Here is a 15,831-nt window from a genome sequence, read left to right as displayed (position 1 = left end):
GGAGAAAGGGGCGGAGACTTTGTATAGCTGCACATTCTAAAAGAGGCAATTGTGTAGAGTTTTAAAGCAAAAAGAGGAGAGAAAACAGATAGATATATAACTTTAATACACAGTGAAGGTTTTTATGGGTTTATTCAATGACTAGAACATTAATCTTAACCTAGTTCACAGCTCCACACTGACAGTTAGTTTTCAGATGATGCATGTTTTTTGCGTAATGGCTTATTTACCACAAGGAGAAAGAGTTTTTTTTTTCTGTTGTGATTTTGCACAACATTCTGACTTGGCACAATCTCAATCCTACCTTTTGGGGAGAAAAAACAAGTTTCTGTCAAAACATGAATGAGAATGTAGTTTAGTTGTATTGGGACATAAGTGATTCATCGTTGGATGGATCCTCCGGTGGCTGTGAGACTATCATAATAACATGTTTTACTTTCACCACTGCAGACTTTTATCTCTTTGTATTACAGGGCAGACAGGCCACAATGGGATAATAATCTGGTGGAACCTGTCATTACCTTCATTGCAAGTCATTCGCAAACAAGAAATAAATCCTAAATTCTGAAGAAATGCCCCCCAAAAAAACAGCTATTTCTCACCAGGAGGTTGGTTTTTTTTGGATTTGCAAATGCACCTGTCGGCAGTGACGTCACCCTCTTACCTGGAGGTCAGTCTCTCGCGCTGCCTTTTTTTTCCGGGAGGGCGGGGCGCGAGACGGTTGGCTTCCACGCAGCCTGCCGGTCACAGTATCATCCGCCTCTCCAGGCTGCACGGCGCGCACCCGGGATTTCTCCGCGTTTTTGTCATTTAAACGCGATTTTCCAGCTCCAACCTCCTCAGATGATTGAAAACTGAAGAGGTTTTTGGTTTCCAGCAGCGGGACAAGCGAGGCGACACCGGCGCACGGAGCCCGGAGAGGAGCGAGGCTCCGGCTTATTCTAGCCCAGGACGCCGGACATTATTCCCGCACGACAGGACGCTTACTTTGGATTACTTTGGTGCGCAGTTTTGTGCCCGGAATTAGCAGCAGATACAACTACATTAATTCATTATCTGCTTCCCAGCATGACGCTCTTCTTTAGTGGATACTGAAATAAAGCTTGCGATTTGCGCACAGCGGATGCACACTCTTCTGTGCGCTTTGTGCAGCTACGGGAAAACCTGTAGCAGAATAACAACACAGGACGGGTGTATTTCTCCATTTAGAAATAATCACCTGAACTTATTTATCAACTAAACCCATTTAAACTCAGAGAAACCTGTGAAGACCAGGATGCATCGCAGCTGAAAGCACGAGTCCAGGACTTTTGGTGTTGAAATCAGATCTGGAACAGGACGAGAGCGGAATCAGGATGACTCTCCGCGGCGTGATGTTGATCCTTCTCCCGGTGTGCTGCCTGCTCTCCGGTGGCTCCCGGGCAGCGACTCTGGGCGGACTGGGAGGTGAGTGCAACCCGTTTAAACAAAAAAGTCAAGGAGGCAAGATTGGTGATGAAATTGGGGAGACTTTGTTTGATTGTGTGTTTTATGAAGCTGCACGATGCTGAGAACAGGTACCAAAACAACCTCACACAAGCAACACCTGCAACTTTACTTTAGTTTGCATGTTGCCTCGTGTCATTTTAAAATATGCAGAGTTGATAAAGTATTCCCTAAAACATGCATGATACGGTTTGGCAACGCTGAGCGCAAAAAACACCCCAAGTTCAGCGCAGCCAACCTCTCTGCTCCACGCTGCTGTTTTTACGCGCTCGGAGCACGGTGCCAAAAGGCTGCCTTCTGCCTTTATTGTTGCTTTGATAAATGGTGATGCTGGCGAAGCAAGCAGGTGCCAGACTTGTTCTGCTCAACGCCAACAACAAGTGCACAGACTGGGCAGAGAAACGCCGGGCTGTGTTGGCTGGTCCAGGCACGTATGAGCTTGGAAATTTAAAGGGACAGTTCACTCAAATGCGTCTTGTCTGCTGGAAGGGATTGATGCATGTGGGGAATTTGTCTTTTCATTTGCCCTCCTCTGGAGAAGCCAAAAGGTCAGGATCAGCGGCTCTGTAAGCTGGTAGTGATTCAGCATGTTGCTCGGGGGGTCTGTTGAGCAGAGGGGCTGCCAAGAGTCTGAATGATGGATCTCTGAAATTATCCAACCGGCCAAAAATTGCATAAAGTTTCCTGATTAAGTGTCATTGTGCATCATGTTTATGATAATTTCAGTGTGGTGGGCTGAGCCAGACAGTGATAATGAGTGAAGAAGAAGAAGATTTTGTTCGGCTATAAGTCAGAGAGAGGAGAAGACAAGCCTGGCTCTCTAACAAGCTCCGTCTTTGTGCTGTGACCGTCAGGGTCAGCAGCACAGACTTGCCAGCCTTCCTGTTTTGTGAAAAGCGACTGACAGCTAAAATGGAAAACATAAAATGAGAGGAGACATCCATCAGGACAAAATACTAAATCACGCAGAGCTATTTTGTGACCCCTTGGAGATTGAATTGTAGTCTGTGCATGTTTTTATCTCTTTGTCCCTGTTGAATGTTCTCTCTTTGTTTGCAGGTAATAACTCTATCTGCGCTGTCTTCTCTGTCTTCACCATTTTATGCCTGATTATTTGCTGCTGGTCCTCTCTCTCTCACGCCATGTGATGGTGTTTACACCCAGATGCAGCGAGGGGGAAAAGATTTAGAGGTTGCGTCACTCCGTCCATTGACCATTAGTCTGCACTCCAGTCACCTGACTGCATTAATGGGCTTTGCACCTCTGCTGTCCTCTGCAGCAGAGCTTATTGTGCTTTAACCCTTTGTCTTGCCAATCTGGGATAAACCTACATCTAAATTCTTACTTTGCTTGCTGTTGATTCAGGCTCGCTTGCTGAATGAATCCAGTGTCTGTAAGTTAGCTCCCTGTCTCTGTATTATTACGCAACCGTGGCCTGTGGCACGCAGGCCCCACAACAAATACAGTTGGAGCGAGAGCCAATAAACAGCCACGAGAGAGAGGGACGGAGTGGGAAACACTCAGATATGTTGCCCCACAGAGTTGTTTCTCGTTTTCACAATGAAACAATTGTCGATTAAGAAATGCATCAGTAGCTCGTGTAATTTATGCAGCGCCACTTTTTTTTTTCTGTCACAGAGTTGCACGCTAACTAGATTAAAATCACAATAGCATTACACTTGGAGGGTTAAAGCAGTTACCATCGGGGGTTTGTGCACGCATCTGTGCATGCATGTGTGTTATGATGACTGAAGATGACCTCTTACATAAGGCAGAAGTTGTTATGAGCAACTAGTCAGGTGATGTGTGATTTGCTTGTACAGTAACATCCAGGCCTGACGACATGCCGCCTCCAGATCCTGTTCCGCTAAGAGACAGTCGATGTTGATGGTTTCATTAATCAGGAGTTTTAAATGTTCCACTTGTTCTCGACTGCAGCTCATGCAAACGTGGCTACAGACGTTTTATTGTCTGTAAACTCCATACAATCCATCTATGCTGCAGTAAAAAACCAAAAAAAGACGCTCTTTTCCATCTGTCTCATTGCAGTTGTGATGCGTCTGTTTTTATTGTGCTTGTAAGATGTGTTCGTATTATCTGCTAGTGTGGTTAATTACGCCAATGTGGAGCTGCTCCAGCTCTCTGGTGTTTGGGGAAAAGTCATAAAAGTGCTTGGCTGCAATCGTACTCTGCATAATGAAGTTACCGGGAGAGTTTTTTATTTAAAGAAATCACCAACAAGCCTGTGTAAGCCTGTGTATGGTCATAACTGTGTGTGTGTGTTGTTTTTTTTTTGGAATTAAACACATAAAGCAACAGTACACAAAGCAACAGTGGAGCCAGTGATGAAACTTCACTGTACTGACTAAACAAAACTCCACCCAACTTTACGCTGTGTTGATTTGCACATCTGTTGTGACTGGACCACAGCAGCCCCTCTGCCAGCTCCAGTTAGTTTCACTGGTCTGGCAGCGGTATTTAATGCTCCTCACATGAAACTCATTAGGGTGTCGGCACACATGGGAGGGTCTGTCTCCCGGTGGTGCAGCTACTGCATGGATCAGGGTCCTTTCACAGTGAGGGAGAGGAGATCCTGCGTCTAATTTGATTAGCATCGTTGATCAAAAAACTGTGCAAGTTAATCAGCGTTCTGTCGCTCCCCAAGGCCACCCAGTGTCCACCTACTGCACCACCTGCCCGGCTCCCCAAAACTATACTTTTTCTTTGTTTGCAGTCAACAGCAGCTTAACAGAGTCTCTATTCAAACATCTCTCGCTCCGGTAGCCTTTAGCGATCAAAGATTTATTACTCCATTGTAGGTTTTTTTTGTGTGTTTTCAGTGCCAACGCTTGGCTGCTGCATGGAAAATCCGCCATTTTCACACAAACTGGTCTGATCAGTGCCTCTTGAGAATTTCACATTGCAAAGTAAAATTGTTGCATCACACTAAGTGATCGTAGTAGTAGGAAGCTTCCCGCTCTGACTCATTGATGTGTGTGAAAACTGTTGCCAAGCCTTTTGCGGTAATCGAGTTTAAATGGATTCCACAGTTCGGTTGGATTTTCTCCTCCTCCACCAGGTGCTCGTCTGTGGGCACTTTTTAAAAAAACTTTGCCCTAATACGTTACCGATAAGCAGCTTTTCATTAAACAGGTTTATATATTTTTTTAATTTTTAGCTTTGGCTGCATATTTAACAGTCACAGAAGTCCACCTTTGTGAAAGAAGACCTCTCATCTCATGATAAATTTAGTTAACAGATGTGCTGCCAAAATAATAAGTCATGTCTACGCTGGTTAATCATGTTAATGGCTGCGTTTCCATTCAGAAACTGTGGGCCTTGTGTATTTCCTCCTGTCGAGTGTAGCTGAGGCAACCTGTGTTACATTTCACACAGATAAGGTGTTGAAACGTATTGATTTTATTGTACATACGCTACCTGATGTGGCCTTTGCACATTCCACATGCTATATGAGGTGACGGTGGGGCTTTTACTGTGTTATCAGAGTAAATTCTCATCACTGCAGTGTTTCCATGCCAGAGAAACGCCTGGGGATTAGGCCAGGAAGAGTGTAACCGCTAAACTGTCTTTGCCTGTGAGAATCCATGTGGACTACAGCAGATTATGTGTTTGGGTTGAGGCTGCATTGTTGTCTCCCACTGGGGAATATGACGTGGTTATGCAAAGACAAGAGAACAGCTTCCTCTTTCTCATCCTCGCATCCCACTGCTTACTTCTCTCTTTTGCTTCTTTTCTTTTGCATCCCCGTCTTTCTCCGAAGTGGAGCTGATGGGGTCTGTTGGGGTTGAGTGGTGCCATGAGACCAGAGAGAGGCATCAGTAATGCTTTTAGCGCTTCTTTCAGCTTTGTCTGATAAGCCCTCGCCCCGGCGATAGCTTGAGTGCATAAAGGAGAGCTGACACATCTTAAAACCTGCCTCCCTATCTTTATCTCTCTTTAGCTTCATCGGAAATACCTCAAGAGGTTTTCTATTCATATTCTCGGCATGAGGTCAAACGCATTTGTGGTGGGCCATGGATTCCGCCATGGTTGCACCTTGTCCCAATTGTCATAATTATAGAGAGGAGCTCAAGGTGCAGCCGGGGTGAGGAGGGTGTCTGGTTTGGGTGTGAAGTGGCTGGAATAAGAGTCAACACCTCCTCATGTGTGGTAATGATTCTCTGCTGGAAACAGATGGACTACTCCCTCTAAGTTGGGGTTTGAGTTGCTGCCCCATCCAAAGGAGTTTAAGCATCTTGGACAGGAAAAAAGCGTGAAATGTAGACGGATGATTTGATGCAGCATAAAGTGTTGTACTGGACTGTGAAGGTGAAGCTCTTGGTTTACCAGTTGATCTACGTTCCAACTCTCACTGATAGTCATGAACTCTTGGTAGTGACCAAAAGAAAGAGATTGAGAAATGAGTTTCCTCTGTAGGGTGCCTGGGCTTGGCCTTAGAGATAGAGTGAGGAGCTTGGACTCCTGGAGGAAGCTTGAGGAACCAGCTGAGGTGGTTCAGGGACCTGATTACGTTGCCTCCTGGGCGCCTTCCTGTGGAGGCTTTCTGGCTACATCCAACTGGGAGGAGAACCTGCGGTTAATCTAGAACTCATTGGAGGGATTACATATCTCATCTGGACTGGGAACGCCTTCGGATCCCCCAGGAGGAGCCAGAAAGTATCACTGGGGAGATTGATGTCTGAAATGACCTGCTTAGCCTGCTGCTGCTGCTGCGAGCCAACCCTCGATAAAACCTTTTATGTCTTTCTGTCGCTGCTTCATTCTTTCTAACTGCATCTCTTTTTCTGTATTTCTCTTGTTTTCACTCATTCAACAGTTTTCTTAGCTTTTATCGTATTTATGTTTTTTTCCAAACCCTCCCTTGTTCTCCCTTAAAAGAGACTAACATAATGAAACCTAAAGCCATAGCCTCGAACAGAAACAAGGCAACAAGCACGTGTCAGCAGTTTTAAGTTCAAGAAAACTGTGCCGTATAACATAACTTCATCACCTGCAGGGTTAGTTAGATACAATTTGTGGACAAAGTAAATTGGACAGCGTATGAGTCAAATGCTTAGAATACTTCACTGAACTGAAATGAATTAACCATGAAAGAGAAGGAAGGGAGGCAATGAATGAAAGAAGGACAAGAGGAGTAAATTCTCAGCTGTCATCAGCCACCTACAGAAAATATTCCCGCCCTCCTTCTTACATTCGTCAGCAAAGTTCATTAGCTTCTCATACGCTTACACTCATAATGCCCCCTCTATGAAGCCCCAGACGTGGTCTCTGCTTCGGAGAATTGCATTAACTGTGCACACGCACGTAGTTGTTCATGCACACCCTCACATTGTTTGTCAATGGTCAGCCCACACAGGCACTTGTGTGACTGGAGTCTGTCAGAGTAAAGGACAAACTGAGTCAGATGTCAAAGGCCACACACACTCTCTGCTTCACACACACACACACACTGAGTTGACAGTGCAGATTCCCGCTGTTGGGAGGATTTCATGATTGGAATTCCTTGCACTGCCTTAATTCTGCATTTCTGGTTGTGACGTGGCTTTAACCACCTAGTTTGACTGCTGCGAACAGTTTGAACTGCGAGGCACTCGCAGGTCAACGACACGGTAGGCGGATATTGTTGGTGGGTCGATGGAATTCTCCTTTATCTTTCATTCATACACTCCTCCTTCCGACCTTGTTCCCACTCCCTCGGGTATCAAGATCTTGTGAAACATGCTGGGAATCAGAGATGTCGGGTTGCCCATGGTACCGATGGTATCGAGACGCTAAAAAGCCAAAGAAGCAAGAATTACATATGTGTTGACTGCATTGTGGTGTCAGCATGTGTGTGTATTCTCATTATGAATCCATTTCTAATATGTAAATGTTTCCCTGTTAATTTCTTCTTCTTTATCTCAGTTTAGGTGCCCTCATTCTTCTGAGCAGTTATGAAGTAGTTACTGGTCGTGGGAATCTGTTTGGAGCGACTATCGATATTTGATGCCATCGTATTGATTATGCATTGCAAGAGGGGATATGATATCTTGCAGCATTGCTACAAGTTATAGTGTGAAATGCAACTTTCCTTAAAGCCGGTTAAGTATTCTGGAGTTAAAAGGTTTAGCAGAAAGTGCATTAGAGAGTTTGAGAAGAAGCGACGGCAGCTCGAGCGTTTACCGTCGAACTCATTGGGATTCACACCTGCTTTCTCTCCTCATCTCCTGCCTCTCTCGCCCTCCGTTGCATGAAAATCCCATCTGATAGAAAGCAAGCCGAAACCAATTATAATGCATGGAGAACAGTTTTCAGCATTTAGACACAGAAGGTACACTTAAGCTGTGGATTTGATATTTTCCACCGCTTGTTCTGTTTAATATCGACTTAAAGGGAAGCGTTTTTTTTTTGAAGGCAGTTTTAATCACATCTGGAGGCGTATGGATTCTGCTGAGTCCGACTGCTTTCTATGACCATCATCAGTCATATTAATCGGTATTGATCGTATCGGTGACCAAGTCAAGGTGAACAAGGGACATGGACAGTTAATGATTGCTTCATGTAATGACCCAATAAAAAGGGGTGAAAAGGATGAAAAACACAAGAGGAGAAGGTGAAATAAACAAGAAAAAAAAGTCCGAAAATTAGAGCATTTAAAAGCGTTCTGATAAGCTTTGAGGAGCCAGACAGAAGCTAATAGATATTGATGAGATGGAACAAAGAAAGAGTAATTGATCCGTCTCCGTCCGGACATCGTAGCCGTCACAGGTTTGAGAAGGTCAGAGGTCACGCAGGGTCACCTTGCTCACGCTCAGACGCTGCATCCACTTAACCTGTTGGATCCCAAACACCCTCATCTGCAGCCACGATGAGACGGTCCTCGGAGAGTAGGTCGCTGTTTACTCAGACAGATTGGAGGCCTGGGATCAACAAATGCCATCAGTCGATTGACCCGTCAGTCCTTCTGTGTTTCAGGGTGTGTTCTCAGCCCAGCTGCTCCTTTAATGGAAGTGCTGGAATGTGAAGGCACGCTCCGCCTATTTACCTCCGTTTTCTGTTGAAACCACTTTTCAAGCTAATGATTTAATTGGTAATTTATTCGTAGTGGAGCGAGCTGAGGCTCTGATGTGAAGGTGAATGCTTGATGTTGTTGCTGTTTGTGCAGGACCTGTGTCAGCACTAAGTCAAAGGGAGGAGCGCAGGAGGGGGAGGAAGGAAACGCACACACAGTCGCTCTTCTCTTCAGAATACTACGCTTCCTTGAACCCTTTCCTGCTAAACACTTCATCTCACCACGCTTGTTTTCGCCCTCACATGTGACTCGCAGCTCTGAAACATCTAACGCTACATGTTGCTGTTGGTGGTGTTTGTGTCAGAAGTTCGCTTGAAAGGTGGAAACTTTAAACTCCCCGCATCAGCGCTGAAGTGAACAGTCAGCTTTTTTTCCCCCAGATTTGTGCCTGTTGGCATTTTTTTTTACTCTCAGTGACAGTTGGAAGCTGGAAAGAGCCATCGTGTGTAGACTGCTGAGTTCCAGCTCAGAGGAAATGTCTTTTAAATTCCAGTTCGGCTGCTTCCTCGCAGCACTGGTACTTCTGTTTATGAGCGATCTGAATAAAAGCGCCGGCACGATCGGGTCCTGCAGAAAATGAACCACACTAATTAGTCTTAAAAGTATTAAGTACAGTAAATATTCTGTGACTTCACATCTAGCATGCATTCAGAAATATTACGCTTATTTTTGGACATTGCAGAATAAAACTTTCATAAACACAAACGCGTCATCAGCAAAACCATATCCAGTGATAAATATACAACTGAACTGACACTGAAACTTCTTTAAAATGATTGTAAATACTGCGACCTAAAAGAGGACGTATTCTCAGGGTTGGATTCTTTGACAGATGTCACACGGAGCCCAACTGTGATTGGTCAGTTTGAGCTGCTTGTGTGGGCTTCTTCAAGTTTCTAACACCAGTGGAGACTGTTGATAGTGAATACAACATTAAGGAAGTTGAGGAAAAGCTCCGTAATCTGCTGCTTTTCAGCAACATACATGGAGCGAATCCATCTCCTCTGCAAATACAGTTATTGTGCAGCATTCGCTTCGAAATGGAAGTTTGTAACTCCAGTCCTGTGTGTTATTAAGAACCCAGTTTAACTCATTTAGGCCTCAGAAGTTGGGCTAAATCCAAGGCTGGATTAGCAGTGACTGCCCACGCCCTGGGCCTTCACAGATCAGGTTTGTGTAGTTTTTTGGGGGGAATATGAATCACAATTTAGTTATAAAGACATTAAAGCTGGTCTGGATTTAATATCTTATCACTTTTTTAAAAAGTTTAAGACATCTATCATGTCAGTTTTGTGCTTTAATGTTCCATATTCCTTAATTATTTAGTGTTTAATTAAATTCCCACACAGCTAAACTGGGGTCAGATAGCGTCGCTGCTGCTCTCTGTTGAATTGAACAACCTATAAGGTGTCAAAACTCTGTATTTAGTGTAAATAAACTCTACTTTGATTCACTTAAACATGCTGTTTAACACGTATCTAACACTAACTTCCGTTTTTCCAACCTGTTGCTGTTTTTCAAAGCACATATGAGTCAAATTCCTCGTATGTCGACACACGTTTGGCCAGTAAAGCTGATTTTAATTCTAATAAGGAGCAGCTGCTAGTATTTGTCCCGTGTCCTTTTAGCAAGCCAGAGTTCACCTTCAGGTTCCTTAAAAGACCAAATTAAAGAAATAATGTATGGAACACAGCCTTTATAGACGCTATTATTCAGGTAATAACAGAGTAAAAATATAGGGCACACAGACTATTACGTAGCCTGAGCTTTGAAAACGGGACCATCAGGGTGAACCGGCCTACGCATGTAAACTTGACACACTTTTGGTTCAACCGGTTTCCACAGAAAACAGATTCTCACCGTAGCTGGTCTGTAGTTAATTTACAGTTCAGTGACATTTGAAAAGAAAGTGTGTGTGGTCATTCGCACACACACACACACACACACACACACCTAGCACACACACACACACACACACACACACACACTCCACCACTGGGCGTTTGGCGTGTCATGCCGAGCGAGTTACTGCTCCTGCTATGATCAAGGTAACACACCTGGTCATAAAGTCAGCGCGGCGACTCCCGTCTGGCAAACACACACTCGCAGCCTTCAAAGAGACGCCGGGTATCAGGTCCTCTAAATAAAAAAAGGACAAACTCTGTGTGTGTGTGTTTGTGTGTGTTTGTGTGTGTTTGTGTGCGCATAATGAACCCAGATATCTATTTCCTCTGTGTGCTCGGACTCTCTTTGGCAGCCTTTTAAATCAAAGCACCTCTTCTCTCTCGCGCTGCTTTTGTGTGTGTGTGTGTGTGTCTTTTGGCAGTCTTGGTTGGCATGCAACCACGAGGCCCATTTCATCCACACACACACACACACACGCACACACAAATCACACAAAGACAGCTTGACAATAAGGGCTTCCCTGCTGCGTCTACTTTGTCTTTATTGATTGATGGTGTCTTCCGCTGCAAGAGCTTCTTTGCTATTATTTCATGTGTGTATCGGTCAGTTTTGAAAGCTGCATATCGACGACATCGTCTCCGTGACTTGTTGAGCCAACTTATTTTGTGCGTGTGTGTGTTTTTTGTCGTCTTTTTTTAGCATATTCTGTCTCTGTCTTTTGTCAGTTTGGTGTGTATGTTTGCTTTTAAGCAAAGCAGAGCAACATTGGGAACCTTAAATGGCAGGAAACAGGCTGAGGCAGACACAAAGGAAAAACTGTCAGCAGTCGCACACACACACACACACACAACTGACACACACATTTACACAAAAATGCCTCCAAATACAGATGTGCGCACACAGGCTCTGTTCAAACTTTCTCTTACGTTTTGCCGCTTAAAAAGGTTTTAAAGATCACATTACCTGCATCGGCCACCAGTTTTGGAGTGTGTGTGTGTTGGTGTGTGTGTGTGTGTGTCTGTGTGTGTGTGTGTGTGCAAACCGCTCATTAAATTCCCCCCTCTGTCTCTCCATCCCCTCTCTCCTTCCCTTACGCCGCTCCTCGGCCTCCCTCCTCTGCTCTCTCTCTTTTTTGTGGTTTCTTTTAATTGGAGTCTGAGGTGGTAATTACAGGGAGGGATGAAGAGGAGGAGGAGGAGGAGGAAGGAAGCAGGAGGGGGTGAGGAAGAAAGAGGGAAGACGAGGAGGAGGAGGAAAGGATGTGATGAGAGCGAGGAGGCAACTTTTCGAGAGGCGGTTGAGAAGTGACCGCTGGGTTTTTTTTTTGCAGATGCAGACAAATGAATTTCAAGAACCGTGTAGGTTCACAAAGTTCGCTTTTGCTCATTTGCACATCCTTCCTCAATGGTTTAATTGTTCAAATAATCAATTTCCAAGACTGAATTTAATGAGGCCCTGCTGGACTGCTACGTATTCTTGGTGCCTCATCGAATTATGATGCCTTTCAGTTGTTTTACATTGTTTGGATGGTGTAGTTTGATTCTCTCCAGCCCATCCTCGAGTCTGGACTGGCTTACATGCAGAAAAACACACAGCATGGTCCTCTCCCTGAGGCCTGTTTGCTTTTTTAAATAATGTTGCAATGTTTTTTTAATGTTCTTTTTGCTCATTTCTTTGTCTTTCTTTCTCCCGACAGACACTGGCTTCGCTTTTTCTCGGAGCTTAGAATCTTTCTGTTTGTCCCTTTGTTGAGAAACTTTCATTTTGACAGTCTCTGTCTGTATACGTACGCTTATCTTGGCGTGTGTGTGTGTGTTTTAAAGGTGGAAATGCTGAAGGCCTCAGCATTTTGCTTTTTCTGCAGCGTTAAATGAGATACAGTAGCTGCCCCTCCTCTGCCGCTGTCTGGGACACACACACACTAACGCACAACATTGTTGAAAGCCAGCCGTGCTGTAAGGATACATTAATGCTGATCCACATTATCATAATTGAGGTGTCTGCAGAGCCTGTTTGTGTATTTTGTGTGTGTGTGCGTCCAGGGGGAATACAGAAAGAGAGAGAGAGAGCGAGAGGGAGAGGGTCTTTATAGCCAGACAGACACCATACTTTCATCTTTTAGCTTAACATTACAATAGGAGACAGGCTCCCTCTAAAATGTGCGGTTGTGTGCGCGCAACATCAGTCGGCCTGGAAAAGCCTCCTAAAAGCATTATCACACTGATCTAGGAAGCATGTCGACATTACAAAGCACTACACGGCCGCTGCGTAGACATAGACGGTGGCGTGGCAGTAAGAGCACGTTAAATGCGCCTTTGTTTTGAAAGGAGCTGATCAAAGCTCAGACCGCCAAAATAAAAGACAGCATTTGTTTGGTTCATATATTATCCAAAGTTTCAACTCATCCGTTGAGACGCGATGTGAAGCGATGACACTGATGTGATTAATTAAAAGTTCCCGATGATGTCACACCGCAGTCAGATGGCATCATGACATCACAGCGGCCGCCGTCTTGGCCCATCTCATCAGCTTAAGTGCTTTTACATAACGGCTGCCTTGTCCACATGGAATGGAAATGAGATCCGAGCAATCCGGAGGAGTGCACGAACGCAAATGCACGTGCACAGAAACGGCTGGCAGACATACAGGCAGTTTAATCACGTTTCTGTACATCATATACTGGGTTTGTTTTTCTGTTTCATTTGTTTTTGAAGTGCTTTGTAATGTGATAAATAAAAATTGTTACGATTGTAGATTATCATGTCTTTCTTTATCATGTAAGTGAGGTAAACTAAATCCAAAATGCTTGTGAGTAAGTAAACAGTTTTGTATTTTGCAGTTTTTTGAGTTTAAGTGTTCTTTTATGAGAATATTCTTTCCTCTTCTGCAAAATAAGCCATTTTAAAACCTCTTTATCTAAAACATGCATTGTCTGAAAACTAAAAAACTAATTTTGTTAGCATAAGGCTATGAATTAAATCAAGATCTAGCAGATTAAGGTTATGTTCCATTAGTTTATTGCTTTAAATCTCTCTCTGCTCATCGATTAAACCCCTAAAAACTCACTTTTGTGCATCAAAGTTACATATTTAGACTTTTTTCCACATGTAAACAAACCCTTCCTGCCTTAAATTGGCTTAGATTACCTCTACATTGTTGCTCCTCGCTGCAGCTTGAGCACACCAGCTCATCTACAACTATGCTCAAACACTGTAAAGCTACTTTATAAAAACACCACATGAACATGTTAGCAAGGTAAAAAACCTTGATTTTCAAGATTGAATGGTTAATCGATTGATAGAAAATCAACAAATGTGATGATCTGTTGATGATTAAGTCATTTATTAAGTTTTTAAGTCAATATTTATGCATTTCGAAGAGTTTTAAGTTGTCAGGTTGAACTCTGGAATATTGTACTTTTCACTGTTTTCTGACTAAATTCTAAAAATGAATAGTTGTTCATTGGTCGTTGATGCATGTTGAAGTATTGCACTGTCCATTAAATGACCTCATCTTTCGCTTCCTTTCTTATGTTTACTCCCTCATCTGCTAAGACATTTATCATCTGCAACTGCAACATACACATGAGCAACAACTGTTCCCTGTTTCCTTTTCATCACTGTTGAATTACTGAAGAAAGTGTTTTCTGACACAAACGCAGTTAAATTACCAAATGAAGGCCTTCAGCTACAGAACTAATAGGATGTTGAATGGAGGGCAATCTGTTAATGGGACTGTTTGTGTGTGTGTGTGTGTGTGTGTGTGTGTGTGTGTGTGTGTGTGGCTATTGCACTAACAGGGAAAGACTGGATGCATTAAAGACACTTAGAGATGAAGTAGACTTATCCCACTCAAACATATGGTTTAGGTCCAAGTGTGTGCGCGTGCTTAAGAGGGAATTTAGGGGGGAGGACGTCGGCTAATAAGCTTTTAGTTTGCCGTGAATTACTTTGATAATGACTTCTACTAAAGCTGTGCATATGTTTGGTGATATTACGCAGCTGATCGGTGGCTGCTGTATGAAACACGATTGCCTCGGCGTGGTTATGTGTGTGTGTTCTCATGCACCTGCAGAAGGCTTTGTGTTGTCAGGCTACGGGAACAGGAAGTAGCATGTAGCCAGGTGCAATGAGAGCTTTTTTTTCCAAGTGCCGAATGAATGATTAACAGTATTAATGGTTTTTTCGCGGGAGCTGTTGTGCGCCTACCTGTGCAAATAATTTTCTCGTCACCAAATAATAGGCCACGTCTCGTACTGTTCTGTGCTGTGTAACAGGATTTTCAAAGCTCCAAGACATCCCATTACTTCACCACAGATTTCAACAGAGTAGCTTTGCGACTTTTTTAGCAGGTAAAGAGGATTTATGAATGTGGAAGCTAATGAATGATGCCAGTCATTGCATGGGAATAAAATTATCTGGGTAGAAAATGGCTGCTGTTCACATTCTCTCATTCCCAAAGCCAAGCAACAACATACTGAGAATTATATTTGGGTGCATTCATTCTGTATGTTCCCACATTGGCATCTTTTTTTCTTTTAAATCATATGAGTGCACCATCTGCTCACTGCTCATCAGCACAAAATACACTGTACATACCTGCAGTGGTGGTGATGACAGCTGAAGGTGAAGAGCAGGGCATGCATCTAGTTTTTAAAGGCGCAGAACCATTAATAACGCCTATAAATGTCACTTACAGCTCTATTTATAGTGCAAAGAGTTAAAGAGAAGCTGAAGGTTGACCAAGGAGCTAATGGACAAATTAGCACTTTAGCTCGTGCATTTTAAACACCAGCGATTTCAGTTTAAGTTTCAGAAGCAAGTTACTTACATTTAAAAAAAAAAAACTTTGTGTTGCTGACAGTGAAATAAAGTCTTGAAATATTAAGAAAGTTCTTTTCGGTTCCTGACTGTGCAATCTTGTGTACTGGCCCGCGTCACGTTGAACATCACGGGCGCGTTCGGTTTAGTCAGTCTGACTGGTTTGCATTATGAATGAGCAGGGAGTTTGCATGTCATCATTGTTGTGTTTCAAACGGAGACGCCCTCGGAGGTAAATGGAGAGACTCGCAGCATGACGAGAGACACAGAACAGTTGTTTCATCTTAATGTGAATTCATTTATTGCTTTAAATTTAGAAACTTCAATTTAGGTTGACTTTAAAGCGAAAATCTGTGAGTTTGAGCTGTTAAAGGCCCTCAGATATATTAGCATCGGTGTATATGTTGTGTTCTTTTTTACACAACTTAATGCAGGAAATATGAAGAAATTATGTAGTGGCATAGTTTGTCTTGCAGAATTCTGACTCCAGCACAGTCTGCAGCACATGTAGCAGAGCAGGAGGTGGTGCGGAGTCAAGCGGTGTCTTCA

The 15,831-nt window shown here is 43.6% G+C and overlaps 1 protein-coding gene across 1 annotated transcript in view; it reads left to right on the top strand.

The window, feature by feature from the left end:
* Window positions 1-751: 751 nt before the first annotated feature.
* The window catches only part of sema4f (sema domain, immunoglobulin domain (Ig), transmembrane domain (TM) and short cytoplasmic domain, (semaphorin) 4F), a 62,752-nt gene continuing 47,672 nt past the window's right edge, over window positions 752-15,831 (top strand). The window contains exon 1 of the mRNA XM_008292064.1: window positions 752-1,446. Coding sequence (XP_008290286.1) covers window positions 1,356-1,446 — 91 coding nt within the window. The 5' untranslated portion in view covers window positions 752-1,355. The remainder of the gene's footprint in view (window positions 1,447-15,831) is intronic.

The sequence above is a fragment of the Stegastes partitus genome, unplaced genomic scaffold, assembly GCF_000690725.1.
Source record: "Stegastes partitus isolate 25-593 unplaced genomic scaffold, Stegastes_partitus-1.0.2 Scaffold781, whole genome shotgun sequence".
Taxonomy (NCBI): domain Eukaryota; kingdom Metazoa; phylum Chordata; class Actinopteri; family Pomacentridae; genus Stegastes; species Stegastes partitus.
Note: the sequence above shows the minus strand (reverse complement) of the source record. Positions and strands in the feature narration are given on the sequence as shown.